At 42.7% G+C, this 24,223-nt stretch overlaps 8 protein-coding genes across 8 annotated transcripts; all 8 read left to right on the top strand.

Annotated features, from left to right (window-relative positions):
- The first annotated feature begins 113 nt into the window (after positions 1-113).
- LOC128445592 (protocadherin alpha-6-like) lies at positions 114-2,519 on the top strand. Its single transcript, XM_053428344.1, has one exon. The coding sequence runs from the start codon at positions 114-116 to the stop codon at positions 2,517-2,519; it is 2,406 nt and encodes an 801-aa protein (XP_053284319.1).
- Positions 2,520-3,271: 752 nt separating this feature from the next.
- Positions 3,272-5,861, top strand: LOC128445591 (protocadherin alpha-8). Its single transcript, XM_053428343.1, has one exon. The coding sequence runs from the start codon at positions 3,384-3,386 to the stop codon at positions 5,859-5,861; it is 2,478 nt and encodes an 825-aa protein (XP_053284318.1). The 5' UTR covers positions 3,272-3,383.
- Positions 5,862-6,247: 386 nt separating this feature from the next.
- On the top strand, positions 6,248-8,789 carry LOC128446193 (protocadherin gamma-C3). The gene has a single exon (XM_053429176.1). The coding sequence runs from the start codon at positions 6,417-6,419 to the stop codon at positions 8,787-8,789; it is 2,373 nt and encodes a 790-aa protein (XP_053285151.1). The 5' UTR covers positions 6,248-6,416.
- Positions 8,790-9,736: 947 nt separating this feature from the next.
- LOC128445590 (protocadherin gamma-A3-like) lies at positions 9,737-12,194 on the top strand. Its single transcript, XM_053428342.1, has one exon. It carries the CDS (start codon positions 9,819-9,821, stop codon positions 12,192-12,194), a length of 2,376 nt encoding a protein of 791 aa, XP_053284317.1. The 5' UTR covers positions 9,737-9,818.
- Positions 12,195-12,524: 330 nt separating this feature from the next.
- On the top strand, positions 12,525-15,030 carry LOC128445589 (protocadherin alpha-8-like). The gene has a single exon (XM_053428341.1). The coding sequence runs from the start codon at positions 12,649-12,651 to the stop codon at positions 15,028-15,030; it is 2,382 nt and encodes a 793-aa protein (XP_053284316.1). The 5' UTR covers positions 12,525-12,648.
- A 340-nt stretch (positions 15,031-15,370) lies between these two features.
- On the top strand, positions 15,371-17,850 carry LOC128445588 (protocadherin alpha-3-like). Its single transcript, XM_053428339.1, has one exon. The coding sequence runs from the start codon at positions 15,445-15,447 to the stop codon at positions 17,848-17,850; it is 2,406 nt and encodes an 801-aa protein (XP_053284314.1). The 5' UTR covers positions 15,371-15,444.
- Positions 17,851-18,147: 297 nt separating this feature from the next.
- LOC128445587 (protocadherin alpha-3-like) lies at positions 18,148-20,672 on the top strand. Its single transcript, XM_053428338.1, has one exon. The coding sequence runs from the start codon at positions 18,267-18,269 to the stop codon at positions 20,670-20,672; it is 2,406 nt and encodes an 801-aa protein (XP_053284313.1). The 5' UTR covers positions 18,148-18,266.
- Positions 20,673-20,966: 294 nt separating this feature from the next.
- Positions 20,967-23,485, top strand: LOC128446192 (protocadherin alpha-3). The gene has a single exon (XM_053429175.1). It carries the CDS (start codon positions 21,089-21,091, stop codon positions 23,483-23,485), a length of 2,397 nt encoding a protein of 798 aa, XP_053285150.1. The 5' UTR covers positions 20,967-21,088.
- The last annotated feature ends 738 nt before the right edge of the window (positions 23,486-24,223 follow it).

Below are 24,223 nucleotides of genomic sequence, written 5' to 3'. Positions count from 1 at the left end.
CCGATGAGATCACGTCCGCGTTCTGCAAATATGCAACACTCCCGGGATTAATATACATAATTGTTGGTCGCATTAAGAGGCTCGTGCGTGTATGTTGTGTTTGTGTTACAACAATGGGAACGGATACAAATACACCAACGAGGAAGCGCTCCACGGTGGCTTTTTATGGGATTCTGCTGCTGTTTTTCGGAGAACAGGCTTTTGCTCAAATCCGATACTCTGTTCCTGAGGAGGTTAAAGACGGAACTGTCGTTGGAAACGTTGCGAAGGATCTTGGCCTGGACATCGCTTCTTTGATTGATAGACGCTTCCGCGTTGTGTCTGGAAGTAAAGACGCTATTTTTGAAGTAAACCAGAATAATGGAGCACTGTACGTCAATAATCCCATTGACAGGGAGGAGCTTTGTCAGGGCAGTGGCGCCTGCCTCATGGAGCTGAAAATCCTCGTTGAAAATCCTTTGGAAATACACTACGCTGTTGTGGAAATTACTGATGTGAATGATCATGCTCCTAGTTTTCCCGAAAAGAATCAGACATTTGAAATAGCGGAACATACGCTGCCAGGAAAGCGATTTCAGCTGCACACTGCTCGTGACCCTGATGCCGGAATTAACTCTATTCGTACGTACACTTTAACAGCAAATGAGCAGTTTGAAATAAATATCCGTCAAAGCGATGTGGGTAAGATACCATTTTTAGTGCTTAAGAAATCGTTGGACAGAGAACAAAAGAACACACACACTCTGCTGGTGACTGCAGTTGACGGAGGTAAACCTCCTAGATCAGGCACGTTAAATGTTTCCATTATTGTTCTCGACAGTAATGACAATCGCCCTGTATTCAGTCAGGAACTGTACGAAGTTTTAATTCAAGAAAACGTTCCTCCTGGCACGTCAGTGTTTAAAATGAATGCGACAGATCGCGATGAAGGCGCTAATGGAGAAATTGAGTACGCGCTTGGAAAAACCTTGTTGCGGAAGGTCTATGACATTTTTGAATTGGACAAATTAACTGGAGAAATCAAAATAAAAGGAATAGCAGACTATGAAGAAAACGATGTTTATGAACTGGATGTGGAGGCGTCTGATAAAGGAACACCTCCACTGACAGGTGAGTGTAGAGTCATTATTAAGATTAAAGACGTCAACGATAATCCCCCAGAAATAGAAGTAACGTCACTGTCAGATACAGCGTCAGAAGACTCAAAACCTGGAACGGTTATTTCACTTCTTAGTGTGCGGGACAAAGACTCAGGGGTTAACAGTAAAATAATTTCACAAATAACAAATGACGTTCCGTTTGTATTAAAGGCCTCGTATAAGGAGAACACATATTCAGTGGTCACAAATGATTATTTAGATCGAGAGCAGGTATCACATTATGAGATAACAATAAAAGCAACTGACTGCGGTGAACCTCCCTTAACTACTTTTAAAACTCTCAACATTCGGATTTCAGATGTAAATGACAACAGTCCACAGTTTGAAAAAAGCAGGTTAGAGTTTTATCTGTCAGAAAATAATGCAGCTGGAAACTCGATATTCTCTGTGAGTGCAACTGACAATGATTTGAATGACAATGCAGCTATTTCTTATCATATTGTCAGGGACGGCAATAAAAATGACATAATGGCTTTCCTCAACATAAATTCTGATAACGGTCACATTACATCTTTAAAAAGTTTTGACTTTGAAACAGTGAAAACTTTCCAGTTCCACGTTGTAGCGTCAGACTCCGGAACTCCGTCACTGAGCAGCAACGTCACTGTGCACGTGTTCATTCTGGATCAGAACGACAACGCTCCAGTCATCCTGTATCCAGTCAGCTCCAACGGTTCTGCTGAAGGTGTGGAGGAGATTCCCCGCAATGTGAACGCAGGACACTTGGTGACTAAAGTCAGAGCCTATGACGCTGATATAGGATATAACGGCTGGTTACTGTTTTCACTGCAGGAAGTTACTGAGCACAGTCTCTTTGGGTTGGACCGCTATACAGGACAGATCAGAACACTGCGCTCATTCACAGAGACAGACGAGGCTGAGCACAAACTGATCATACTGGTCAAAGACAATGGGAACGTGTCACTCTCAGCAACAGCCACTGTCATACTCAAAGTTGTGGAGCCCAAAGAAGCTTTTGCAGCTTCTGATGTGAAAAGTTCAACAAAAGCAGAGGAGGACAGTAGCGTGACTTTTTACCTGATGATAACTGTGGGCTCAGTTTCAGCTCTTTTTCTCGTCAGTATCATCGTGCTGATTTCAATGCAGTGCTCAAAGTCCACAGACTACACTTCTAAATATCTACCAGAGCCTAATTATGATGGGACACTGTGTCACAGCATCCAGTACAGATCTGGAGACAAACGCTACATGTTAGTTGGACCCAGGATGAGTATAGGATCTACTATAGCCCCAGGAAGCCATGCCAACACACTAATGCTGCCTGACAGGAGGTCTGCAACTGGCGAGGTAAGACGACAAAATCAGATTTTTGCCCCTTGTTTTCTTTCATGTTTATAAACCATTTGACACAGATGATCCAACTCACATATACTCTATAACTCTTCTACATGTGCTGCTTCAAGCGCAAACTCTGATTGTTAATTTGTGTTCGTTTTTAATGACATCATCTAATCTATCAGCGATTGCTAAAAAATCTATTTATATATCAGTGCAAGTAAGTACCATCATGAAAGCAGAGTTATTACTGTGTGGTTGTATTGATATGTGGGTAGCACGTTTTTGACAAGGAAACTTTCCAACTTCTAACACTTGACTGAAAAGTGAAAGGGGTATTCATAGTGTCGGACTGATCAGTATGAACTGATTTGTTTTAACACTGTGATTCCAGAAAAATAACAACTGAATACTAGCGGTCACTGTCCATGGTGCGGAAAGACGTGAGCACTTGAGATATGTCCCCGTTAAAAAACGTATTAGATAGTATTGTCTCAATGCTTCTTACGTTTGTATAGGAAGTAAGCAGTGTTTATCAGTAATCCATGTCCAGTGCAAAACATCAGCCTGTTTGATTTGTCACTGAGGTGAAGAGACAGCGAGTACAGAACCCGGGATTATTTTTTTTCACATGTTGTTTCTTCTTGAAAGATCACAGTAAAATATATTCAGGTTTACCTGAGAAATTACCTCTGGGTGTCACTATTACATCGGGAAACCAGGCTCAGCCTTGTCCCCTCCCTTTCAAGTCTTTTGTTTCCTGCTGAACAGAGTAACGACGGCATTTGCACCGGGCACACCGAGCCACAGACGCTTTTTGTTTTGAAAATATGCGGTTTTCGTTTGGTTGGACATAGATAATTGTTTGTCGCATTAGCAGAGCCCCTGTGTGTGTGTGTATACATACACTGATAGTGGATTACGAGGATGACCGATAGGAAAACTCGAACGAGAGACCGCTTCTGGTTTTCTTTTTATTCGGCTCTGTTAATGCTTTTTGGAAAACAGGCTTCTGCGCAAATACGATACTCTGTCCCGGAGGAGGTTAAACACGGAACGGTTGTGGGAAATGTTGCGAAGGATCTTGGCCTGGACATCACTTCTTTGAATGACCGACGTTTCCGTGTTGTGTCTGGGACTAAAGACGCATTCTTTGAGGTAAACCAGGACAATGGAGCGCTGTACGTCCATACTAATATCGACAGAGAAGAGCTCTGTCAAGGAGGAGGTGTCTGCCTACTGGAGCTGAAAATTCTTGTGGAAAATCCTTTGGAAATGCATTATGTAGTTGTAGAAATAACTGATGTGAATGATCACGCTCCTAATTTTCCTGAAAAACAGCAGATGTTTGAAATAGGTGAACAAACGTTGCCAGGAAGGCGATTTCAGCTGCACACGGCTCGTGATCCAGATGCTGGAGTTAACTCTATTCGCACATACACTTTATCGTCAAATGATCATTTTGAAATTGATATCCGCCAAAGTGATGAGGATAAAATACCCTTTCTGGTGCTGAAGAAACCGTTAGACAGAGAACAACAAATAAATCATTCACTGCTGGTTACAGCAGTTGATGGAGGTAAACCTACAAAATCTGGCACATTGAATATTTCCATTGTAGTTCTTGATATTAATGACAACCGGCCCACATTTATTCAGGATACATACCAAATTGTCATACAGGAAAATGTTGCAATTGGGACATCAGTATTTCTAATGAATGCAACAGATCCAGATGAGGGCGCCAACGGGGAGATTGAATACAGCCTAGCTAAAACATTGAGGAGAAACATATATGACTTATTTGAACTTGACAAATTAACTGGGGTGATTAGAATAAAGGGGCTAATTGATTATGAAGAAAATAACGTTTATAAACTTGATATTGAGGCTTTTGATAAAGGAACACCTCCCCTGAAAGGCGAGTGTAGAGTCATTATTAAGATAAAAGACGTTAATGATAATCCCCCGGATATAGAAGTGACCTCACTGTCAGATACAGTGGCTGAGGATTCAAAGCCAGGCACAGTTATTTCACTCATTAGTTTAATAGATAAAGATTCTGGAGTTAATGGGAAAATAATTTCAAGTCTAACCTCAGAAGTACCTTTTGAATTAAAACCCTCCTATAAAGAAAACATATATTCAGTTGTCACAAAGGGATTTTTGGATCGAGAGCAGGTATCTCATTATGAAATAACAATAAGAGCCACTGATTGTGGTGACCCTCCCCTTTCTGCCTTTAAAACGCTCAACATTCAAATATCAGATGTAAATGACAACAGTCCTTACTTCCCCCAAAACCCATTACAGTTTTATATGTCAGAAAATAATGTTGCTGGAAAGTCTATTTTCTTTGTGAGCGCAACTGACAATGATTTGAATGACAATGCAGCTGTTTCCTATCATATTGTGAGAGAAGGGGGTCAGAACGATATAATGTCTTTCCTGAATGTTAATCCTGATAATGGACACATCACCGCACTAAAAAGTTTCGACTTTGAAACAGTGAAAACTTTCCAGTTCCACGTTGTTGCTTCAGATTCTGGAACTCCGTCACTGAGCAGCAACGTCACAGTGAACGTGTTCATTCTGGATCAGAACGACAACGCTCCAGTCATCCTGTATCCAGTCAGCTCCAACGGTTCTGCTGAAGGTGTGGAGGAGATTCCCCGCAATGTGAACGCAGGACACTTGGTGACTAAAGTCAGAGCCTATGACGCTGATATAGGATATAACGGCTGGTTACTGTTTTCACTGCAGGAAGTTACTGACCACAGTCTCTTTGGTTTGGACCGCTATACAGGACAGATCAGAACACTTCGCTCATTCACAGAGACAGACGAGGCTCAGCACAAGCTGCTCATACTGGTCAAAGACAATGGGAACGTATCACTCTCATCAACAGCTACTGTCATTGTAAAAGTCGTGGAGCCCAAAGAAGCTTTTGCAGCTTCTGATGTGAAAAGCTCAACAAAAGCAGATGAGGACAGTAATGTGACTTTTTACCTGATGATAACTGTGGGCTCAGTTTCAGCTCTTTTTCTCGTCAGTATCATCGTGCTGATTTCAATGCAGTGCTCAAAGTCCACAGACTACACTTCTAAATATCTACCAGAGCCTAATTATGATGGGACACTGTGTCACAGCATCCAGTACAGATCTGGAGACAAACGCTACATGTTAGTTGGACCCAGGATGAGTATAGGATCTACTATAGCCCCAGGAAGCCATGCCAACACACTAATGCTGCCTGACAGGAGGTCTGCAACTGGCGAGGTAAGAGATTTTCTAATGTCATTCTGCAGGCTAAAAATGCAAAACAATTATGTAATCACAGAATTGCTTGTGGACAGCAATATAATCAGATTTAGATTGATGGCCAAGATTCAGGGCTTTCTGTGACATGAAACTGGATGATGAAAAATCAGAGTGTTTTTTGCAACAAGTTTGAGCTTTTCTATTCTTGGAAAGCATCTCTGCTGATTGTTGGGGTTGTCTTGGTGGCATTTTGCTGGAATTATTGAATTTCCCGGTCATAAAATATATGAAATGAACCAAAGTAATATTTGTCATCTTGCAAACTTTGTTATTCTGTGTGACTTGTTATTGTTATTATTATTATAACGATTGAATCTCATCTTCATGCTCAGAATTGTATTTTTGGAAGTAAGTTACAAGAGTTCAAATATATCTGTGTTTCTGATGGAGTCGCATGGTGGCACTAAACAACAAGAAATACGCACCACACAGTTCACTCTCTGCAGGTCTGTGAGACTGCCTCTGAAGCATTGAAGAGCTCGCACCATTATCCTCCGTCTGCGATTTCATATTGCGATATCGTCTTCCATAGGAAACGGGTGCTTTGTTAGCCGTGGATTTTCTCTGTAGATTTAAAGGATATGTAAACAGTGTTGCGATCACGTAGCGTTTACTGGATTTATCCCTTGGAATCAGACAATGGAACAAAGCGGACCGTGCTCTGGCCGACAAGGAAGAAAATGGATTTCCTTCGTGTTGGCGTTGACTCTGCTTTTCGGCATGAAGGCCTCGGGACAGATGAGATATTCTATATCGGAGGAGATCAAAGAAGGAACGGCAGTCGGGAATATAGCGAAGGATTTGGGGATCGATCCTAGTATTTTAAAAGCGAGGGGGTTTCGCATTGTTTCTGGCTCCACTGAACCGCTCTTCCAGGTAAACCAAAATGATGGGATTCTGTACGTAAATCGTAAAATTGACCGGGAGGAAATATGCCAGCGGACCAGTGCGTGTCTGATAAACCTTAAAAGCGTGCTGGAGAACCCGCTGGAGATCCATTATGTTGCAGTGGAGGTGTTAGACGTAAATGACCACTCGCCCTCTTTCCCGGAGAACAACAAAAGGCTGGAGATTTCAGAGTCCACTTTACCGGGAACACGGTTTCAGCTGCATGCAGCACTCGACCCAGACGGCGGAATGAATTCAGTTCAACAGTATAAACTTAGTCAAAATAATCATTTTCGACTGGAAGTGAAAGATCGCGGGAAAGATGGCAAAGTGCCTATTTTACAGTTACAAAGTCCTTTAGACAGGGAAGCATCCAGCAGCCACAAACTACTGCTTACAGCCGTGGATGGGGGTAAACCCCCGAAATCTGGGTCTATGGAGATATTAATAGAGGTTCTCGATGTGAATGATAATGCTCCCATTTTTACAAAGGACGTCTATTCTGCAGAGATAAATGAGAATTCACCAATCGGCACAATAGTTATACGAGTAAACGCCACTGATCTAGATGAAGGTTTAAATGGAGAAGTTAGTTATTCATTTGGTAATGTAAACAGTAAGGTGCAGGAAATGTTTGACGTCAACCCGAGCACAGGTGAAATAACAGTGAAAGGACAACTAGACTATGAAGTGGATGACAGTTATGAAATAGATATTCAAGCCTCCGACAGTGGCGCTGTTCCACTTAGAACCGATAAAAGCATAACTGTAAATATTAGAGACGTAAATGACAATGCACCTGTGATTGAAGTAACGTCACTTTCTAATGAAATACCAGAGGATGCTAGACTAGGGACGACGGTGGCACTTCTTAGTATCACCGACCTGGATGCAGGAGTAAACGGAAAAGTTATCAGCCTTGTAAACGGTGACACGCCTTTCACATTAACACCTTCGATACAGGAAAACATGTACGCTGTTGTGACAAAGTCACAGCTCGACAGGGAAAAGCAGTCGATCTACGATGTAACAGTGACTGCAAAAGATGCAGGTGAACCAGCCTTAACATCTGAAAAGACATTAAGAGTTGTTGTATCCGATGTAAACGACAACAGTCCAGAGTTTTCAACGAGCAGATATAATTTCTATGTCCCCGAGAATAATCCTCCAGGACTGTCGGTATTCTCTTTGACTGCGTCTGATCGTGATGAAGGAGATAATGCTCTCATATCTTATCACATTGTCAGAGATGGAAGCAAATATAATAAAGTGACGTCGTTTCTTAATATCAACTCAGAGAACGGAGACATCATGGCCCTTAAAAGTTTTGACTTTGACACGGTGAAAACTTTCCAGTTCCACGTTATTGCGTCTGATTCTGGAACTCCGTCACTGAGCAGCAACGTCACAGTGAACGTGTTCATTCTGGATCAGAACGACAACGCTCCAGTCATCCTGTATCCAGTCAGCTCCAACGGTTCTGCTGAAGGTGTGGAGGAGATTCCCCGCAATGTGAACGCAGGACACTTGGTGACTAAAGTCAGAGCCTATGACGCTGATATAGGATATAACGGCTGGTTACTGTTTTCACTGCAAGAAGTTACTGACCACAGTCTCTTTGGTTTGGACCGCTATACAGGACAGATCAGAACACTTCGCTCATTCACAGAGACAGACGAGGCTGAGCACAAGCTGCTCATACTGGTCAAAGACAATGGGAACGTGTCACTCTCAGCAACAGCTACTGTCATCGTCAAAGTCGTGGAGCCCAAAGAAGCCTTTGCAGCTTCTGATGTGAAAAGCTCAACAAAAGCAGAGGAGGACAGTAATGTGACTTTTTACCTGATGATAACTGTGGGCTCAGTTTCAGCTCTTTTTCTCGTCAGTATCATCGTGCTGATTTCAATGCAGTGCTCAAAGTCCACAGACTACACCTCTAAATATCTACCAGAGCCTAATTATGATGGGACACTGTGTCACAGCATCCAGTACAGATCTGGAGACAAACGCTACATGTTAGTTGGACCCAGGATGAGTATAGGATCTACTATAGCCCCAGGAAGCCATGCCAACACACTAATGCTGCCTGACAGGAGGGGGATATCTGGAGAGGTAAGACTCTAATAATGCACACTTTATTCATGAGAAACACCTCCTATTTAATTATAGCACTGTACTTAGTTGGACTAACATACGTCAAACACCTTTTTCATAAAATCAACATAAGCAGTACCATTTCCAAAAAAGAGGATCATCACAATATGTGTGATGAGTGTGATGCTCTCTTTCGGGTCCTTGTAACAGTATTTGATGTTGCCTGTGTTGTTGTTCTGTCTTTCACATGGTTTTGTATGACTGTGTGCAGCTTGTAATCCATAGGTTGCTCACATAATATTCCTGACTATCCCTGCCCATGTTGTTGACCTCTGCAGTACACTCCTGGGAGCCTTATTATTGGGCATATTTCAAAATGATATAATTCATAAAAATCTCCCATTTAAAATGACAACAGAAAATACATTCGTAGAAATGTCAGGTTCATTTGTGGCAATAAGTAGGCAGCAGGTTTTTACACCGTATTGACTCTGTTGTGTTATGTATTTGTTGGCTATGGATATGAGAGCACGGAGTTCATTGTCTCAGGTGCTGGGTTGGGGTTGGTTGGGGGGGGGGGGGCATCTACTTTCCTGTTCCCACGCAAAATAGAGTGTGTAGATATCACGATGTTGTAAAAACGAGGCAATTGATGATACTTCATCAGAGTATTTAATTTGCATTACGTTGTAGCAGCATTTATAATATAATTTATGAGAATAAAATACAGCTACTTTAACCAGCTCTTTGTATTTTGGTTAGAACTGTTTATTTGCTCTTGATTCTCATTGCAGTCACAATGTTTGCTTACAGTATATAAAAGAGCAAATGTCTTCTGCATCAGTTCTGTTTCAAAGCTCTTATCCTCTTGGTGTCACTATAACATAAAGGATGCGATCAACGTCATCGTCCCTCCCTTCACAAAGCTTTTGTTCGGTGCTTCACAGCAGAACAAACGTTTGGTGTGAGAACGGCAGTCGAATGAGACCGTGTGGGGGTCGAATATAAACATTTGATCGTACGAGTGGAAGAATCCTGCGTTGATGCTGTTGGATAACGATGGGGAGCAAAGGACGACCGAGTGACTATGGCTGGCTCGCTTTTCGTCTGTGTTTACTGGGATTTTTTGGAGAGCAGGCATTGGGTGAATTGAGATACTCTATTCCGGAGGAGGTGAAAGAAGGAACCGTTGTCGGGAATGTCGCCAAGGATCTAGGTCTGGACAGAACGTCTCTGGCTGATCGACGTGTCCGTGTTGTTTCTGGTTCTAAGGAGACGTTCTTTGAGGTAAACCCGGACAGCGGGGCTTTACAGGTCCGGAGCAAAATCGACAGGGAGGAGCTCTGTCACGGCAGTGGTGCCTGTGTTATGGAGCTAAAGATTCTTGTCGAAAATCCTCTGGAAATGCACCATGTCGTTATTGAAATCACTGATGTGAATGATCACGCTCCCAGTTTTTCAGAAAAGGCCCAGACATTTGAAATAGGAGAGCAATCGTCTCCGGGAACGAGATTCGAACTGCACGCGGCTCGTGATCCCGATGCTGGAATAAATTCCATCCGCACATACACATTAACGCCAAACGATCACTTTGAAATAGATATTAGTAATAGCGATGAAGATAAAATACCATTTTTAGTGCTGAAGAAGGCATTAGACAGAGAACAAAAGAATAAACACGTGTTAATTGTTACTGCAGTTGACGGAGGTAAACCTCCGAGATCAGGCACACTGAATGTTTCCATTATCGTTCTAGACAGTAATGATAATCGTCCAATGTTCAGTCAGGAGACTTATCAAACAGAAATATATGAAAATGCTCAAATTGGCGCTGCTGTTACAAAAGTAAATGCAACGGATCCAGACGAAGGTAGTAACGGAGAAATCGAGTACAGCTTCAGCAAAACAATGGCACGTAAAATCTACGAGATATTTGAACTGAACAGTTTAAGTGGACAAATTAAATTGAAAGGGCCGTTGGATTTTGAAGATTCGGAAATTTATAAACTGGAAGTCCAGGCATCAGATAAAGGGCAACCTCCATTAACAGGGAGATGTAGAGTTATTGTAAAGATTAAAGATGTCAACGATAATCCGCCAGAAATAGAAGTGACATCCCTTTCAAATACAGTGACTGAAGATTCAAAACCTGGAACAGTTATTTCACTTATCAGCGTGACGGATAAAGACTCAGGTGTAAATGGAAAAGTTATTTTGCGCATAAACGACGGCGTGCCTTTCGAGTTAAAACCCTCCTATAAGGAGAATATTTATTCAGTTGTTACTAAAGCATTATTAGATCGAGAGCAGGTGCCACAGTTTGAAATAATTATTAAAGCCAATGATTGTGGCGAACCTCCCTTATCGACATTTAAAACTTTAAACATTCAGATATCAGACGTAAATGACAACAGTCCACATTTCAACCAAAGTCCATTACAGTTTTACCTGTCAGAAAATAATGTTGCTGGAGCGGCAGTATTCTCTGTGAGCGCAATTGACAGTGACATTAATGAAAATGCGGCTATTTCATATCATATTGCGAGAGGAGGGAGTGGAAATGACGTGACGTCATCTTTCCTAAATATAAATTCCGATAATGGGCAAATTTCGGCGCTAAAAAGTTTTGACTTTGAAACAGTGAAAACTTTCCAATTCCACGTTGTTGCGTCAGATTCTGGAACTCCGTCCCTCAGCAGCAACGTCACAGTGAACGTGTTCATTCTGGATCAGAACGACAACGCTCCAGTCATCCTGTATCCAATCAGCTCCAACGGTTCTGCTGAAGGTGTGGAGGAGATTCCCCGCAATGTGAACGCAGGACACTTGGTGACTAAAGTCAGAGCCTATGACGCTGATATAGGATATAACGGCTGGTTACTGTTTTCACTGCAGGAAGTTACTGACCACAGTCTCTTTGGTTTGGACCGCTATACAGGACAGATCAGAACACTTCGCTCATTCACAGAGACAGACGAGGCTGAGCACAAACTGATCATACTGGTCAAAGACAATGGGAACGTGTCCCTCTCAGCAACAGCTACTGTCATCGTCAAAGTCGTGGAGCCCAAAGAAGCTTTTGCAGCTTCTGATGTGAAAAGCTCATCAAAAGCAGAGGAGGACAGTAACGTGACTTTTTACCTGATGATAACTGTGGGCTCAGTTTCAGCTCTTTTTCTCGTCAGTATCATCGTGCTGATTTCAATGCAGTGCTCAAAGTCCACAGACTACACTTCAAAATATCTACCAGAGCCTAATTATGATGGGACACTATGTCACAGCATCCAGTACAGATCTGGAGACAAACGCTACATGTTAGTTGGACCCAGGATGAGTATAGGATCTACTATAGCCCCAGGAAGCCATGCCAACACACTAATGCTGCCGGAAAGGAGGGGGATGTCTGGAGAGGTAAGCTGGATGACTTTTGCTTGATCTGGGGAAGTGGCAGACACATGTTACTGTGATTTAAAGTTGAACATTTTGGGGGAAATAGCTCGACCTGCGAGCCTGAGTTACAATGTCTCTATCCAAGGTGCTGAAACCGTATATATCTTTGTTAGTTTTGTAAGCCACACGCACTTATAGGTGAAATGTCCTGTAATATTTAAATAATCAAACCTTATTCTCTGTCATATTTACGAGATGTGATCACTTGGTGTCAGTGTGTGACCAGAAAAGTGTTGCAGGAGAAGCCTTTTGTCAGAGATATGAGTCCTCCCCTTTGTGGGATGGGTTTTCCCCTTTTTAGTCCGGGATGCATCCTTTACGCTCGCCGCAGCATTTGTTATAATGTACTGGAAACTGTGCGTATGATTTGAGGATATATATTTATTTTGACACGGCAGTCGTTTTTCTCAATAATCGGGATAACGCCTATATACTAATTATGGGAAATAAAGGACCTGGAGCATCGAGAGAACAATGGTGGTGGATCGCCTCCATTGTCTCGTTGATTTTCCTGTGGAGCAGAGCTTCGGCACAGATCAGATACTCGATCGCTGAGGAAGCTAAAGAAGGAACTGTTGTCGGGAATATAGCCAAGGATTTGGGATTAGAGATGACCGCGCTGAAAGAGAGAGGATGTCGGATCGTTGAGGGCTCAACAGAATCTTTTTTCCACGTTAACCAGAACGACGGGATCTTGTATATTGACCGAATAATAGACAGGGAGAAGGTTTGTGAGCGGAGCAGTGTGTGCTTGATAAACCTCAAAACGGTGCTGGAAAACCCTCTTGAAATTCATTACGTGACCGTGGAGGTGTTGGATGTGAACGATCATTCTCCCGTCTTCTCCAGCACAGAGCTACGTCTCCAAATTTCAGAGTCAGCTTTACCCGGCTTGCGCCTTCAGCTGCAAGCAGCACACGACCCGGATGTTGGCCAGTTTTCGGTCAAGGAGTATAAACTTAGTAATAATGATCATTTTCGCTTGGAAGTCAAAGATCGTGGAAAAGATGGAAAAATACCCGTGTTAGTTTTACTGAAGACGCTAGACAGGGAAACAAAGAAAAGTCACAAGATGCTTCTTACAGCTATTGACGGAGGCAAACCAAGTAAATCCGGAACAGCGGAACTTATTATTGACGTCTTGGACATCAATGATAACATGCCGGTTTTCACAGACGACACTTACACAGTATTCCTGGAAGAAAATGCCTCAATTGGCACAACAGTTATAAAAGTAAATGCCACGGATTTAGACGAAGGATCCAATGGTGAGATTATATATTCATTGGGCACTAACTTGCATAGCAGAATACGTGAACTGTTTCGCATAGATCCAAATACAGGGGACATTATCGTTCAAGAGTTGATAGACTTTGAATTAGGTGAAAGTTATGAGATTGATATACAAGCGTCCGATAAAGGATCAGCCCCTTTCAGCACAGACAAAAGTGTGCTGGTAAATATTGTTGATTTGAATGATAACACACCAGAGATAGAGCTTACATCTTTTTCAAAGGCAATACCAGAGGACGCGAGACTGGGAACCACAGTGGCATTAATTAGTGTTCTTGATAAAGACTCTGGTTTAAATGGAAAAGTAATTTGCTCATTTATAGAGGATGTGCCATTCACGTTAACGCCTTCAACACAAGACAACATGTACTCGATAGTCACAAAATCACGCCTGGATAGGGAAAATCAGTCAATATATCATGTTACAGTTGTTGCAAAGGATGCAGGTGAACCATCGTTATCTTCTGAAAAATCTATAACTGTTGTTATATCGGATGTGAATGATAACAGCCCAGAGTTTTTAGTGAGTCCTTACACGTATTACGTTGCTGAGAACAACTCTCCAGGAGCGTCACTGTTTTCTGTGAGAGCATCTGACCGCGACGAGGGTGAAAATTCTCGCGTTTTATATCATATTCTAAGAAATGGAAAAGATAATTCTAAACTAAATTCATTCAATCTGAATATTAACTCAGAGAACGGAGACATCGTGGCTCTAAAAAGTTTTGACTTTGAAACGCTGAAAACCTTTAAGTTCCACGTTGTTGCTTCAGATTCCGGAACTCCGTCACTGAGCAGCAACGTCACAGTGCACGTGTTCATTCTGGATCAGAACGACAACGCTCCAGTCATCCTGTATCCAGTCAGCTCCAACGGTTCTGCTGAAGGTGTGGAGGAGATTCCCCGCAATGTGAACGCAGGACACTTGGTGTCTAAAGTCAGAGCCTATGACGCTGATATAGGATATAACGGCTGGTTACTGTTTTCACTGCAGGAAGTTACTGACCACAGTCTCTTTGGTTTGGACCGCTATACAGGACAGATCAGAACACTTCGCTCATTCACAGAGACAGACGAGGCTGAGCACAAGCTGCTCATACTGGTCAAAGACAATGGGAACGTGTCACTCTCAGCAACAGCTACAGTCATCGTCAAAGTCGTGGAGCCCAAAGAAGCTTTTGCAGCTTCTGATGTGAAAAGTTCAACAAAAGCAGATGAGGACAATAATGTAACTTTTTACCTGATGATAACTGTGGGCTCAGTTTCAGCTCTTTTTCTCGTCAGTATCATCGTGCTGATTTCAATGCAGTGCTCAAAGTCCGCAGACTACACTTCTAAATATCTGCCAGAGCCTAATTATGATGGGACACTGTGTCACAGCATCCAGTACAGATCTGGAGACAAACGCTACATGTTAGTTGGACCCAGGATGAGTATAGGATCTACTATAGCCCCAGGAAGCCATGCCAATACACTAATGCTGCCTGACAGGAGGGGGATGTCTGGAGAGGTGAGTCAATTATATTAGATACTTATTGTATTTTAATGAAACGTTTTCTGATTACCATCCTCATCTATTGCTGCTAAACCCGGATATGAATTTAGAGAAAATGTCTTATACTTAAAATACCTATGGAATACTTTGTGCTCATATAAATGTATGTATTCATTTCTTAATTCACTATTTATCAGTTGAACATGATACAATGCAGTATCCCACACACTCACAAGGCGGCAGTACCTTATCATTATAACGCCTAGCCGGCGCCTCAGCGAAGCATGCGCGAGTCCGTCCCCACTGTTCAGTCCGGTTAGACCACATAGCTGGCAGACTCGGAATACACGCACCGGTGGACGTTTTTGCATTTTGTGAAATTCTTTCTATGGAGATGTGAAAATATTTCTTGCTGTGGTGGAGACGTTACATCGAGACTCGTGGACGATGATGAAGGCGTTTGGAATCGTACTTTTACGTCAAATGATGAAACAAAGAGGACGGGATTCATGGCGACCATTGCTCGTCAGCTTGGTGCTGCTTTTATCCGCCAGAGCGACCTCGGCACAGCTGAGATACTCAATGTCTGAGGAGCTGAAAGAGGGAAGTTCTGTTGGGAATATAGCAAAAGATTTGGGAATAGACCTGAATGTAATGAAGCAGAGAGGATTTCGTATTATGTCTGGCACCAGTGACGCTCTTTTTAAGGTGAATGAGAATGACGGCGTTCTTTATACGAACCAGAAAATAGACCGAGAGGAGGTGTGTAAGGACAGCGCTGCGTGTTTGATTAACCTTAAAACCGTTCTCGAAAACCCACTGGAAGTTCATTATGTCACCGTGGAGATAACAGATTTAAACGACCACTCTCCCACATTTCCGGAGAAAACAAAAAGGCTCGAAATCTTCGAGTCTGCGTTGCCAGGGGCAAAATATCAGCTACAGAATGCCCACGATCCGGATGGTGGCACAAACTCAGTCCAACAGTATAAAATCAGCCAGAACGACCATTTTCGCTTAGAAATTAAAGATCGAGGACGAGATGGTAAAACTCCAATTTTACAATTGCAGAGACAGCTCGACAGAGAGGCCAGAAGTAGCCACAAATTGTTGTTGACAGCTATAGATGGCGGAAATCCACCCAAAACAGGCACAGTTGAAATATACATAGATGTTCTGGATGTTAATGATAATATGCCTGTGTTCACAAAGGACACATATTCAGTGGTGCTTCAGGAGAATTCTCCCATTGGTACAACAGTCATCAAAGTTAATGCAACGGATTTGGACGAAGGAGCCAACGGAGAAGTGGTTTATTCATTTGGCAGTGATGTTAAAGATAAAATCCGAGAGCTGTTTGAAATCGACTCTGTTACGGGGGAGATCACTGTGAAAGGTCGTGTAGACTTTGAGGAACAAGACAGTTATGATATTGATATACAGGCGTCTGATAAGGGAAGTATTCCATTCAGCACAGATAAAAGTGTTATTATTAAAATCAGAGATACCAACGACAATGCTCCTGAAATTGAGGTGGCGTCATTGTCAAATTCGGTTTCAGAGGACGCTCGACCAGGAACAACCGTAGCGCTTATCAGCATGACGGATTTGGATTCTGGCGTAAATGGCAAAATAATTTGCTCTGTCGCTGAAGACGGTCCATTCACATTAACTCCATCTATACAAGACAACATGTTTGCTGTCGTCACTAAATCACTGCTGGACAGGGAACAACAATCAAGTTATGATATTACAATAATCGCTAAAGATGCAGGCGAACCAGCCTTGACATCCGAGAAGACTATTAGTGTGTTCGTGTCCGATTCCAATGACAACAGTCCTGTGTTTTCACTGAGCCCCTACACGTTCTACATCAGTGAAAATAACACCCCGGGAGCCTCGGTATTTTCTGTGACAGCGTCTGATCGCGACGCAGGAGAAAATGCGCTTATTTCATATCACATTCTCAGGAATGCAGGTAGTGAAAATAGAGTGACATCGTTTCTTAACATCAACTCAGAGAACGGAGACATTGTAGCTCTAAAAAGTTTTGACTTTGAAACGCTGAAAACCTTTAAGTTCCAAGTTGTTGCTTCAGATTCCGGAACCCCTTCACTGAGCAGCAACGTCACTGTGCACGTGTTCATTCTGGATCAGAACGACAACGCTCCAGTCATCCTGTATCCAGTCAGCTCCAACGGTTCTGCTGAAGGTGTGGAGGAGATTCCCCGCAATGTGAACGCAGGACACTTGGTGACTAAAGTCAGAGCCTATGACGCTGATATAGGATATAACGGCTGGTTACTGTTTTCACTGCAGGAAGTTACTGACCACAGTCTCTTTGGTTTGGACCGCTATACAGGACAGATCAGAACACTTCGCTCATTCACAGAGACAGACGAGGCTCAGCACAAACTGGTCATACTGGTCAAAGACAATGGGAACGTGTCACTCTCAGCAACAGCTACTGTCATCGTCAAAGTCGTGGAGCCCAAAGAAGCTTTTGCAGCTTCTGATGTGAAAAGTTCAACAAAAGCAGATGAGGACAATAACGTGACTTTTTACCTGATGATAACTGTGGGCTCAGTTTCAGCTCTTTTTCTCGTCAGTATCATCGTGCTGATTTCAATGCAGTGCTCAAAGTCCGCAGACTACACTTCTAAATATCTGCCAGAGCCTAATTATGATGGGACACTGTGTCACAGCATCCAGTACAGATCTGGAGACAAACGCTACATGTTAGTTGGACCCAGGATGAGTATAGGATCTACTATAGCCCCAGGAAGCCATGCCAACACACTAATGCTGCCTGACAGGAGGGGGATGTCTGGAGAGGTGAGTAAATTATATTAGATACTTATTGCATTTTAATTAAACGTTTTCTGATTACCATCCTCATCTATTGCTGCTAAACCCAGATATGAATTTAGAGAAAATTTCTTATACTCAAAATACCTATGGAATACTTTGTGCTCATATTAATTTATGTATTCATTTCTTAATTCAGTATTTATCAGTTGAACATGATACAATGCAGTATCCCACACACTCACAAGGCGGCAGTACCTTATCATTATAACGCCTAGCCGGCGCCTCAGCGAAGCATGCGCGAGTCCGTCCCCATTGTTCAGTCCGGTTAGACCACATTTAACTGGCAGAATCGGAATACACGCACCGGTGGACGTTTTTGCATTTTGTGAAATTCATTCTATGGAGATGTGAATACATTTCTTGCGGTGGTGGAGACATTGCATCGAGACTCGTGGACGATGATGAAGGCGTTTGGAATCGTACTTTTACGTCAAATGATGAAACAAAGAGGACGGGATTCATGGCGACCATTGCTCGTCAGCTTGGTGCTGCTTTTATCCGCCAGAGCGACCTCGGCACAGCTGAGATACTCAATATCTGAGGAGCTGAAAGAGGGAAGTTCTGTTGGGAATATAGCAAAAGATTTGGGAATAGACCTGAATGTAATGAAGCAGAGAGGATTTCGTATTATGTCTGGCACCAGTGACGCTCTTTTTAAGGTGAATGAGAATGACGGCGTTCTTTATACGAACCAGAAAATAGACCGAGAGGAGGTGTGTAAGGACAGCGCTGCGTGTTTGATTAACCTTAAAACCGTTCTCGAAAACCCACTGGAAGTTCATTATGTCACCGTGGAGATAACAGATTTAAACGACCACTCTCCCACATTTCCGGAGAAAACAAAAAGGCTCGAAATCTTCGAGTCTGCGTTGCCAGGGGCAAAATATCAGCTACAGAATGCCCACGATCCGGATGGTGGCACAAACTCAGTCCAACAGTATAAAATCAGCCAGAACGACCATTTTCGCTTAGAAATTAAAGATCGAGGACGAGATGGTAAAACTCCAATTTTACAATTGCAGAGACAGCTGGACAGAGAGGCCAGAAGTAGCCACAAATTGTTGTTGACAGCTATAGATGGCGGAAATCCACCCAAAACAGGCACAGTTGAAATATACATAGATGTTCTGGATGTTAATGATAATATGCCTGTGTTCACAAAGGACACATATTCAGTGGTGCTTCAGGAGAATTCTCCCATTGGTACAACAGTCATCAAAGTTAATGCAACGGATTTGGACGAAGGAGCCAACGGAGAAGTGGTTTATTCATTTGGCAGTGATGTTAAAGATAAAATCCGAGAGCTGTTTGAAATCGACTCTGTTACGGGGGAGATCACTGTGAAAGGTCGTGTAGACTTTGAGGAACAAGACAGTTATGATATTGATATACAGGCGTCTGATAAGGGAAGTATTCCATTCAGCACAGATAAAAGTGTTATTATTAAAATCAGAGATACCAACGACAATGCTCCTGAAATTGAGGTGGCGTCATTGTCAAATTCGGTTTCAGAGGACGCTCGACCAGGAACAACCGTAGCGCTTATCAGCATGACGGATTTGGATTCTGGCGTAAATGGCAAAATAATTTGCTCTGTCGCTGAAGACGGTCCATTCACATTAACTCCATCTATACAAGACAACATGTTTGCTGTCGTCACTAAATCACTGCTGGACAGGGAACAACAATCAAGTTATGATATTACAATAATCGCTAAAGATGCAGGCGAACCAGCCTTGACATCCGAGAAGACTATTAGTGTGTTCGTGTCCGATTCCAATGACAACAGTCCTGTGTTTTCACTGAGCCCCTACACGTTCTACATCAGTGAAAATAACACCCCGGGAGCCTCGGTATTTTCTGTGACAGCGTCTGATCGCGACGCAGGAGAAAATGCGCTTATTTCATATCACATTCTCAGGAATGCAGGTAGTGAAAATAGAGTGACATCGTTTCTTAACATCAACTCAGAGAACGGAGACATTGTAGCTCTAAAAAGTTTTGACTTTGAAACGCTGAAAACCTTTAAGTTCCAAGTTGTTGCTTCAGATTCCGGAACCCCTTCACTGAGCAGCAACGTCACTGTGCACGTGTTCATTCTGGATCAGAACGACAACGCTCCAGTCATCCTGTATCCAGTCAGCTCCAACGGTTCTGCTGAAGGTGTGGAGGAGATTCCCCGCAATGTGAACGCAGGACACTTGGTGACTAAAGTCAGAGCCTATGACGCTGATATAGGATATAACGGCTGGTTACTGTTTTCACTGCAGGAAGTTACTGACCACAGTCTCTTTGGTTTGGACCGCTATACAGGACAGATCAGAACACTTCGCTCATTCACAGAGACAGACGAGGCTCAGCACAAACTGGTCATACTGGTCAAAGACAATGGGAACGTGTCACTCTCAGCAACAGCTACTGTCATCGTCAAAGTCGTGGAGCCCAAAGAAGCTTTTGCAGCTTCTGATGTGAAAAGTTCAACAAAAGCAGATGAGGACAATAACGTGACTTTTTACCTGATGATAACTGTGGGCTCAGTTTCAGCTCTTTTTCTCGTCAGTATCATCGTGCTGATTTCAATGCAGTGCTCAAAGTCCGCAGACTACACTTCTAAATATCTGCCAGAGCCTAATTATGATGGGACACTGTGTCACAGCATCCAGTACAGATCTGGAGACAAACGCTACATGTTAGTTGGACCCAGGATGAGTATAGGATCTACTATAGCCCCAGGAAGCCATGCCAACACACTAATGCTGCCTGACAGGAGGGGGATGTCTGGAGAGGTGAGTAAATTATATTAGATACTTATTGCATTTTAATTAAACGTTTTCTGATTACCATCCTCATCTATTGCTGCTAAACCCAGATATGAATTTAGAGAAAATTTCTTATACTCAAAATACCTATGGAATACTTTGTGCTCATATTAATTTATGTATTCATTTCTTAATTCAGTATTTATCAGTTGAACATGATACAATGCAGTATCCCACACACTCACAAGGCGGCAGTACCTTATCATTATAACGCCTAGCCGGCGCCTCAGCGAAGCATGCGCGAGTCCGTCCCCATTGTTCAGTCCGGTTAGACCACATTTAACTGGCAGAATCGGAATACACGCACCGGTGGACGTTTTTGCATTTTGTGAAATTCATTCTATGGAGATGTGAATACATTTCTTGCGGTGGTGGAGACATTGCATCGAGACTCGTGGACGATGATGAAGGCGTTTGGAATCGTACTTTTACGTCAAATGATGAAACAAAGAGGACGGGACTCATGGCGACCATTGCTCGTCAGCTTGGTTCTGCTTTTATCCGCCAGACCGACCTCGGCACAGCTGAGATACTCAATATCTGAGGAGCTGAAAGAGGGAAGTTCTGTTGGGAATATAGCGAAAGATTTGGGAATAGATCTGAATGTAATGAAGCAGAGAGGATTTCGTATTATGTCTGGTACCAGTGACGCTCTTTTTAAGGTGAATGAGAATGACGGCGTTCTTTATACGAACCAGAAAATAGACCGAGAGGAGGTGTGTAAGGAGAGCGCTGCGTGTTTGATTAACCTTAAAACCGTTCTCGAAAACCCACTGGAAGTTCATTATGTCACCGTGGAGATAACAGACTTAAACGACCACTCTCCCACATTTCCGGAGAAAACAAAACGGCTCGAAATATCTGAGTCTGCGTTGCCAGGGGCAAAATATCAGCTACAGAATGCCCACGATCCGGATGGTGGCACAAATTCAGTCCAGCAGTATAAAATCAGCCAGAACGACCATTTTCGCTTAGAAATTAAAGATCGAGGACGAGATGGTAAAACTCCAATTTTACAATTGCAGAGACAGCTGGACAGAGAGGCCAGAAGTAGCCACCAATTGCTTTTGACAGCTATAGATGGCGGAAATCCACCCAAAACAGGCACAGTTGAAATATACATAGATGTTCTGGATGTTAATGATAACATGCCTGTGTTCACAAAGGACACATATTCAGTGGTGCTTCAGGAGAATTCTCCCATTGGTACAACAGTCATCAAAGTTAATGCAACGGATTTGGACAAAGGAGCCAACGGAGAAGTGGTTTATTCATTTGGCAGTGATGTAAAAGATAAAATCCGAGAGCTGTTTGAAATCGACTCTGTTACGGGGGAGATCACTGTAACTGGTCGTGTAGACTTTGAGGAACAAGACAGTTATGATATTGATATACAGGCGTCTGATAAGGGAAGTATTCCATTCAGAACAGATAAAAGTGTTATTATTAAAATCAGAGATACAAACGATAATGCTCCTGAAATTGAGGTGGCGTCATTGTCAAATTCGGTTTCAGAGGACGCTCGACCAGGAACAACCGTAGCACTTATCAGCATTACGGATTCGGATTCAGGCGTAAATGGTAAAATAATTAGCTCTGTCTCTGAAGACGGTCCATTCACATTAACTCCATCTATACAAGACAACATGTTTGCTGTCGTCACTAAATCACTGCTGGACAGGGAACAACAATCAAGTTATGATATTACAATAATCGCTAAAGATGCAGGCGAACCAGCATTGACATCCGAAAAGACCATTAGTGTGTTCGTGTCCGATACGAATGACAACAGTCCTGTGTTTTCACTGAGCCCCTACACGTTCTACATCAGTGAAAATAACACCCCGGGAGCCTCGGTGTTTTCTGTGAGAGCATCTGATCGCGACGAAGGAGAAAATGCGCTTATTTCATATCATATTCTCAGGAATGCAGGTAGTGAAAATAGAGTGACATCGTTTCTTAACATCAACTCAGAGAACGGAGACATCGTGGCTCTAAAAAGTTTTGACTTTGAAACGCTGAAAACCTTTAAGTTCCACGTTGTTGCGTCAGATTCCGGAACTCCGTCACTGAGCAGCAACGTCTCAGTGAACGTGTTCATTCTGGATCAGAACGACAACGCTCCAGTCATCCTGTATCCAGTCAGCTCCAACGGTTCTGCTGAAGGTGTGGAGGAGATTCCCCGCAATGTGAACGCAGGACACTTGGTGACTAAAGTCAGAGCCTATGACGCTGATATAGGATATAACGGCTGGTTACTGTTTTCACTGCAGGAAGTTACTGACCACAGTCTCTTTGGTTTGGACCGCTATACAGGACAGATCAGAACACTTCGCTCATTCACAGAGACAGACGAGGCTGAGCACAAGCTGCTCATACTGGTCAAAGACAATGGGAACGTGTCACTCTCAGCAACAGCTACTGTCATCGTCAAAGTTGTGGAGCCCAAAGAAGCTTTTGCAGCTTCTGATGTGAAAAGCTCAACAAAAGCAGATGAGGACAATAATGTGACTTTTTACCTGATGATAACTGTGGGCTCAGTTTCAGCTCTTTTTCTCGTCAGTATCATCGTGCTGATTTCAATGCAGTGCTCAAAGTCCACAGACTACACTTCTAAATATCTACCAGAGCCTAATTATGATGGGACACTGTGTCACAGCATCCAGTACAGATCTGGAGACAAACGCTACATGTTAGTTGGACCCAGGATGAGTATAGGATCTACTATAGCCCCAGGAAGCCATGCCAACACACTAATGCTCCCTGACAGGAGAGGGACATCTGGAGAGGTAAGATAGTTTCACATTCCCTCACAGAACTTTGTGTAGCCTTATTTGGTACAAAGATTAATTTCTAACATCATTTCGTTCATTATTCCTGTGATATTCTTTGGTTTGAATCTGCGGGATCAAACTGATTAATATGTTTGGTTATGAAGCAAGTATTCCTGTCTTACACTACCGCATCACCCTCATAAAATGGATGGGAAAACACTGTGTTCATTCAACTATCAGAGTCTTGTTGATAGAAGACCTACACATTTATCTTGTATTAAAACAAGAAGGGTTTGGTATTTTGTTAAATTGCTTACACAAAGATGATATCAGTGCGGCAGTGGCATAGTCATGTGCAATTTGTGAGGAGCAACAGGCTTAGTAGAACTATCCCAATATGATGTGAGGATTATACTTGGCAGTCATAAAGACAACACTCTGTTTTGTATCAGAGCTTCTGATGTCTCATGGCCATTGGTATGACAGATTACTAGTGTATCAAAATGTTCTATATTTACCTTCCTGCTAAATAAAATAACATTTGTGCAAATATAAACTTTCTTTTCAGTTGGAATATTATCAATATTTAGTGTTGTACGTCTGAAAATGCAGTCGTGGTTTAGCGCAGACTGTCGCTGTCCTTGGTGCTGAAACAGAAAAATATAATTTCACCTTTCATGCCTTTGATAACCTACCCCCCCCCCCCCCCCCCCCATTCTAATCTAATGCATAAATCGAAACATACTGGTGACTGAAATGAAG

The sequence above is a fragment of the Pleuronectes platessa genome, chromosome 8 (assembly GCF_947347685.1).
Source record: "Pleuronectes platessa chromosome 8, fPlePla1.1, whole genome shotgun sequence".
Classification (NCBI taxonomy): Eukaryota; Metazoa; Chordata; class Actinopteri; order Pleuronectiformes; family Pleuronectidae; genus Pleuronectes; species Pleuronectes platessa.
Note: the sequence above shows the minus strand (reverse complement) of the source record. Positions and strands in the feature narration are given on the sequence as shown.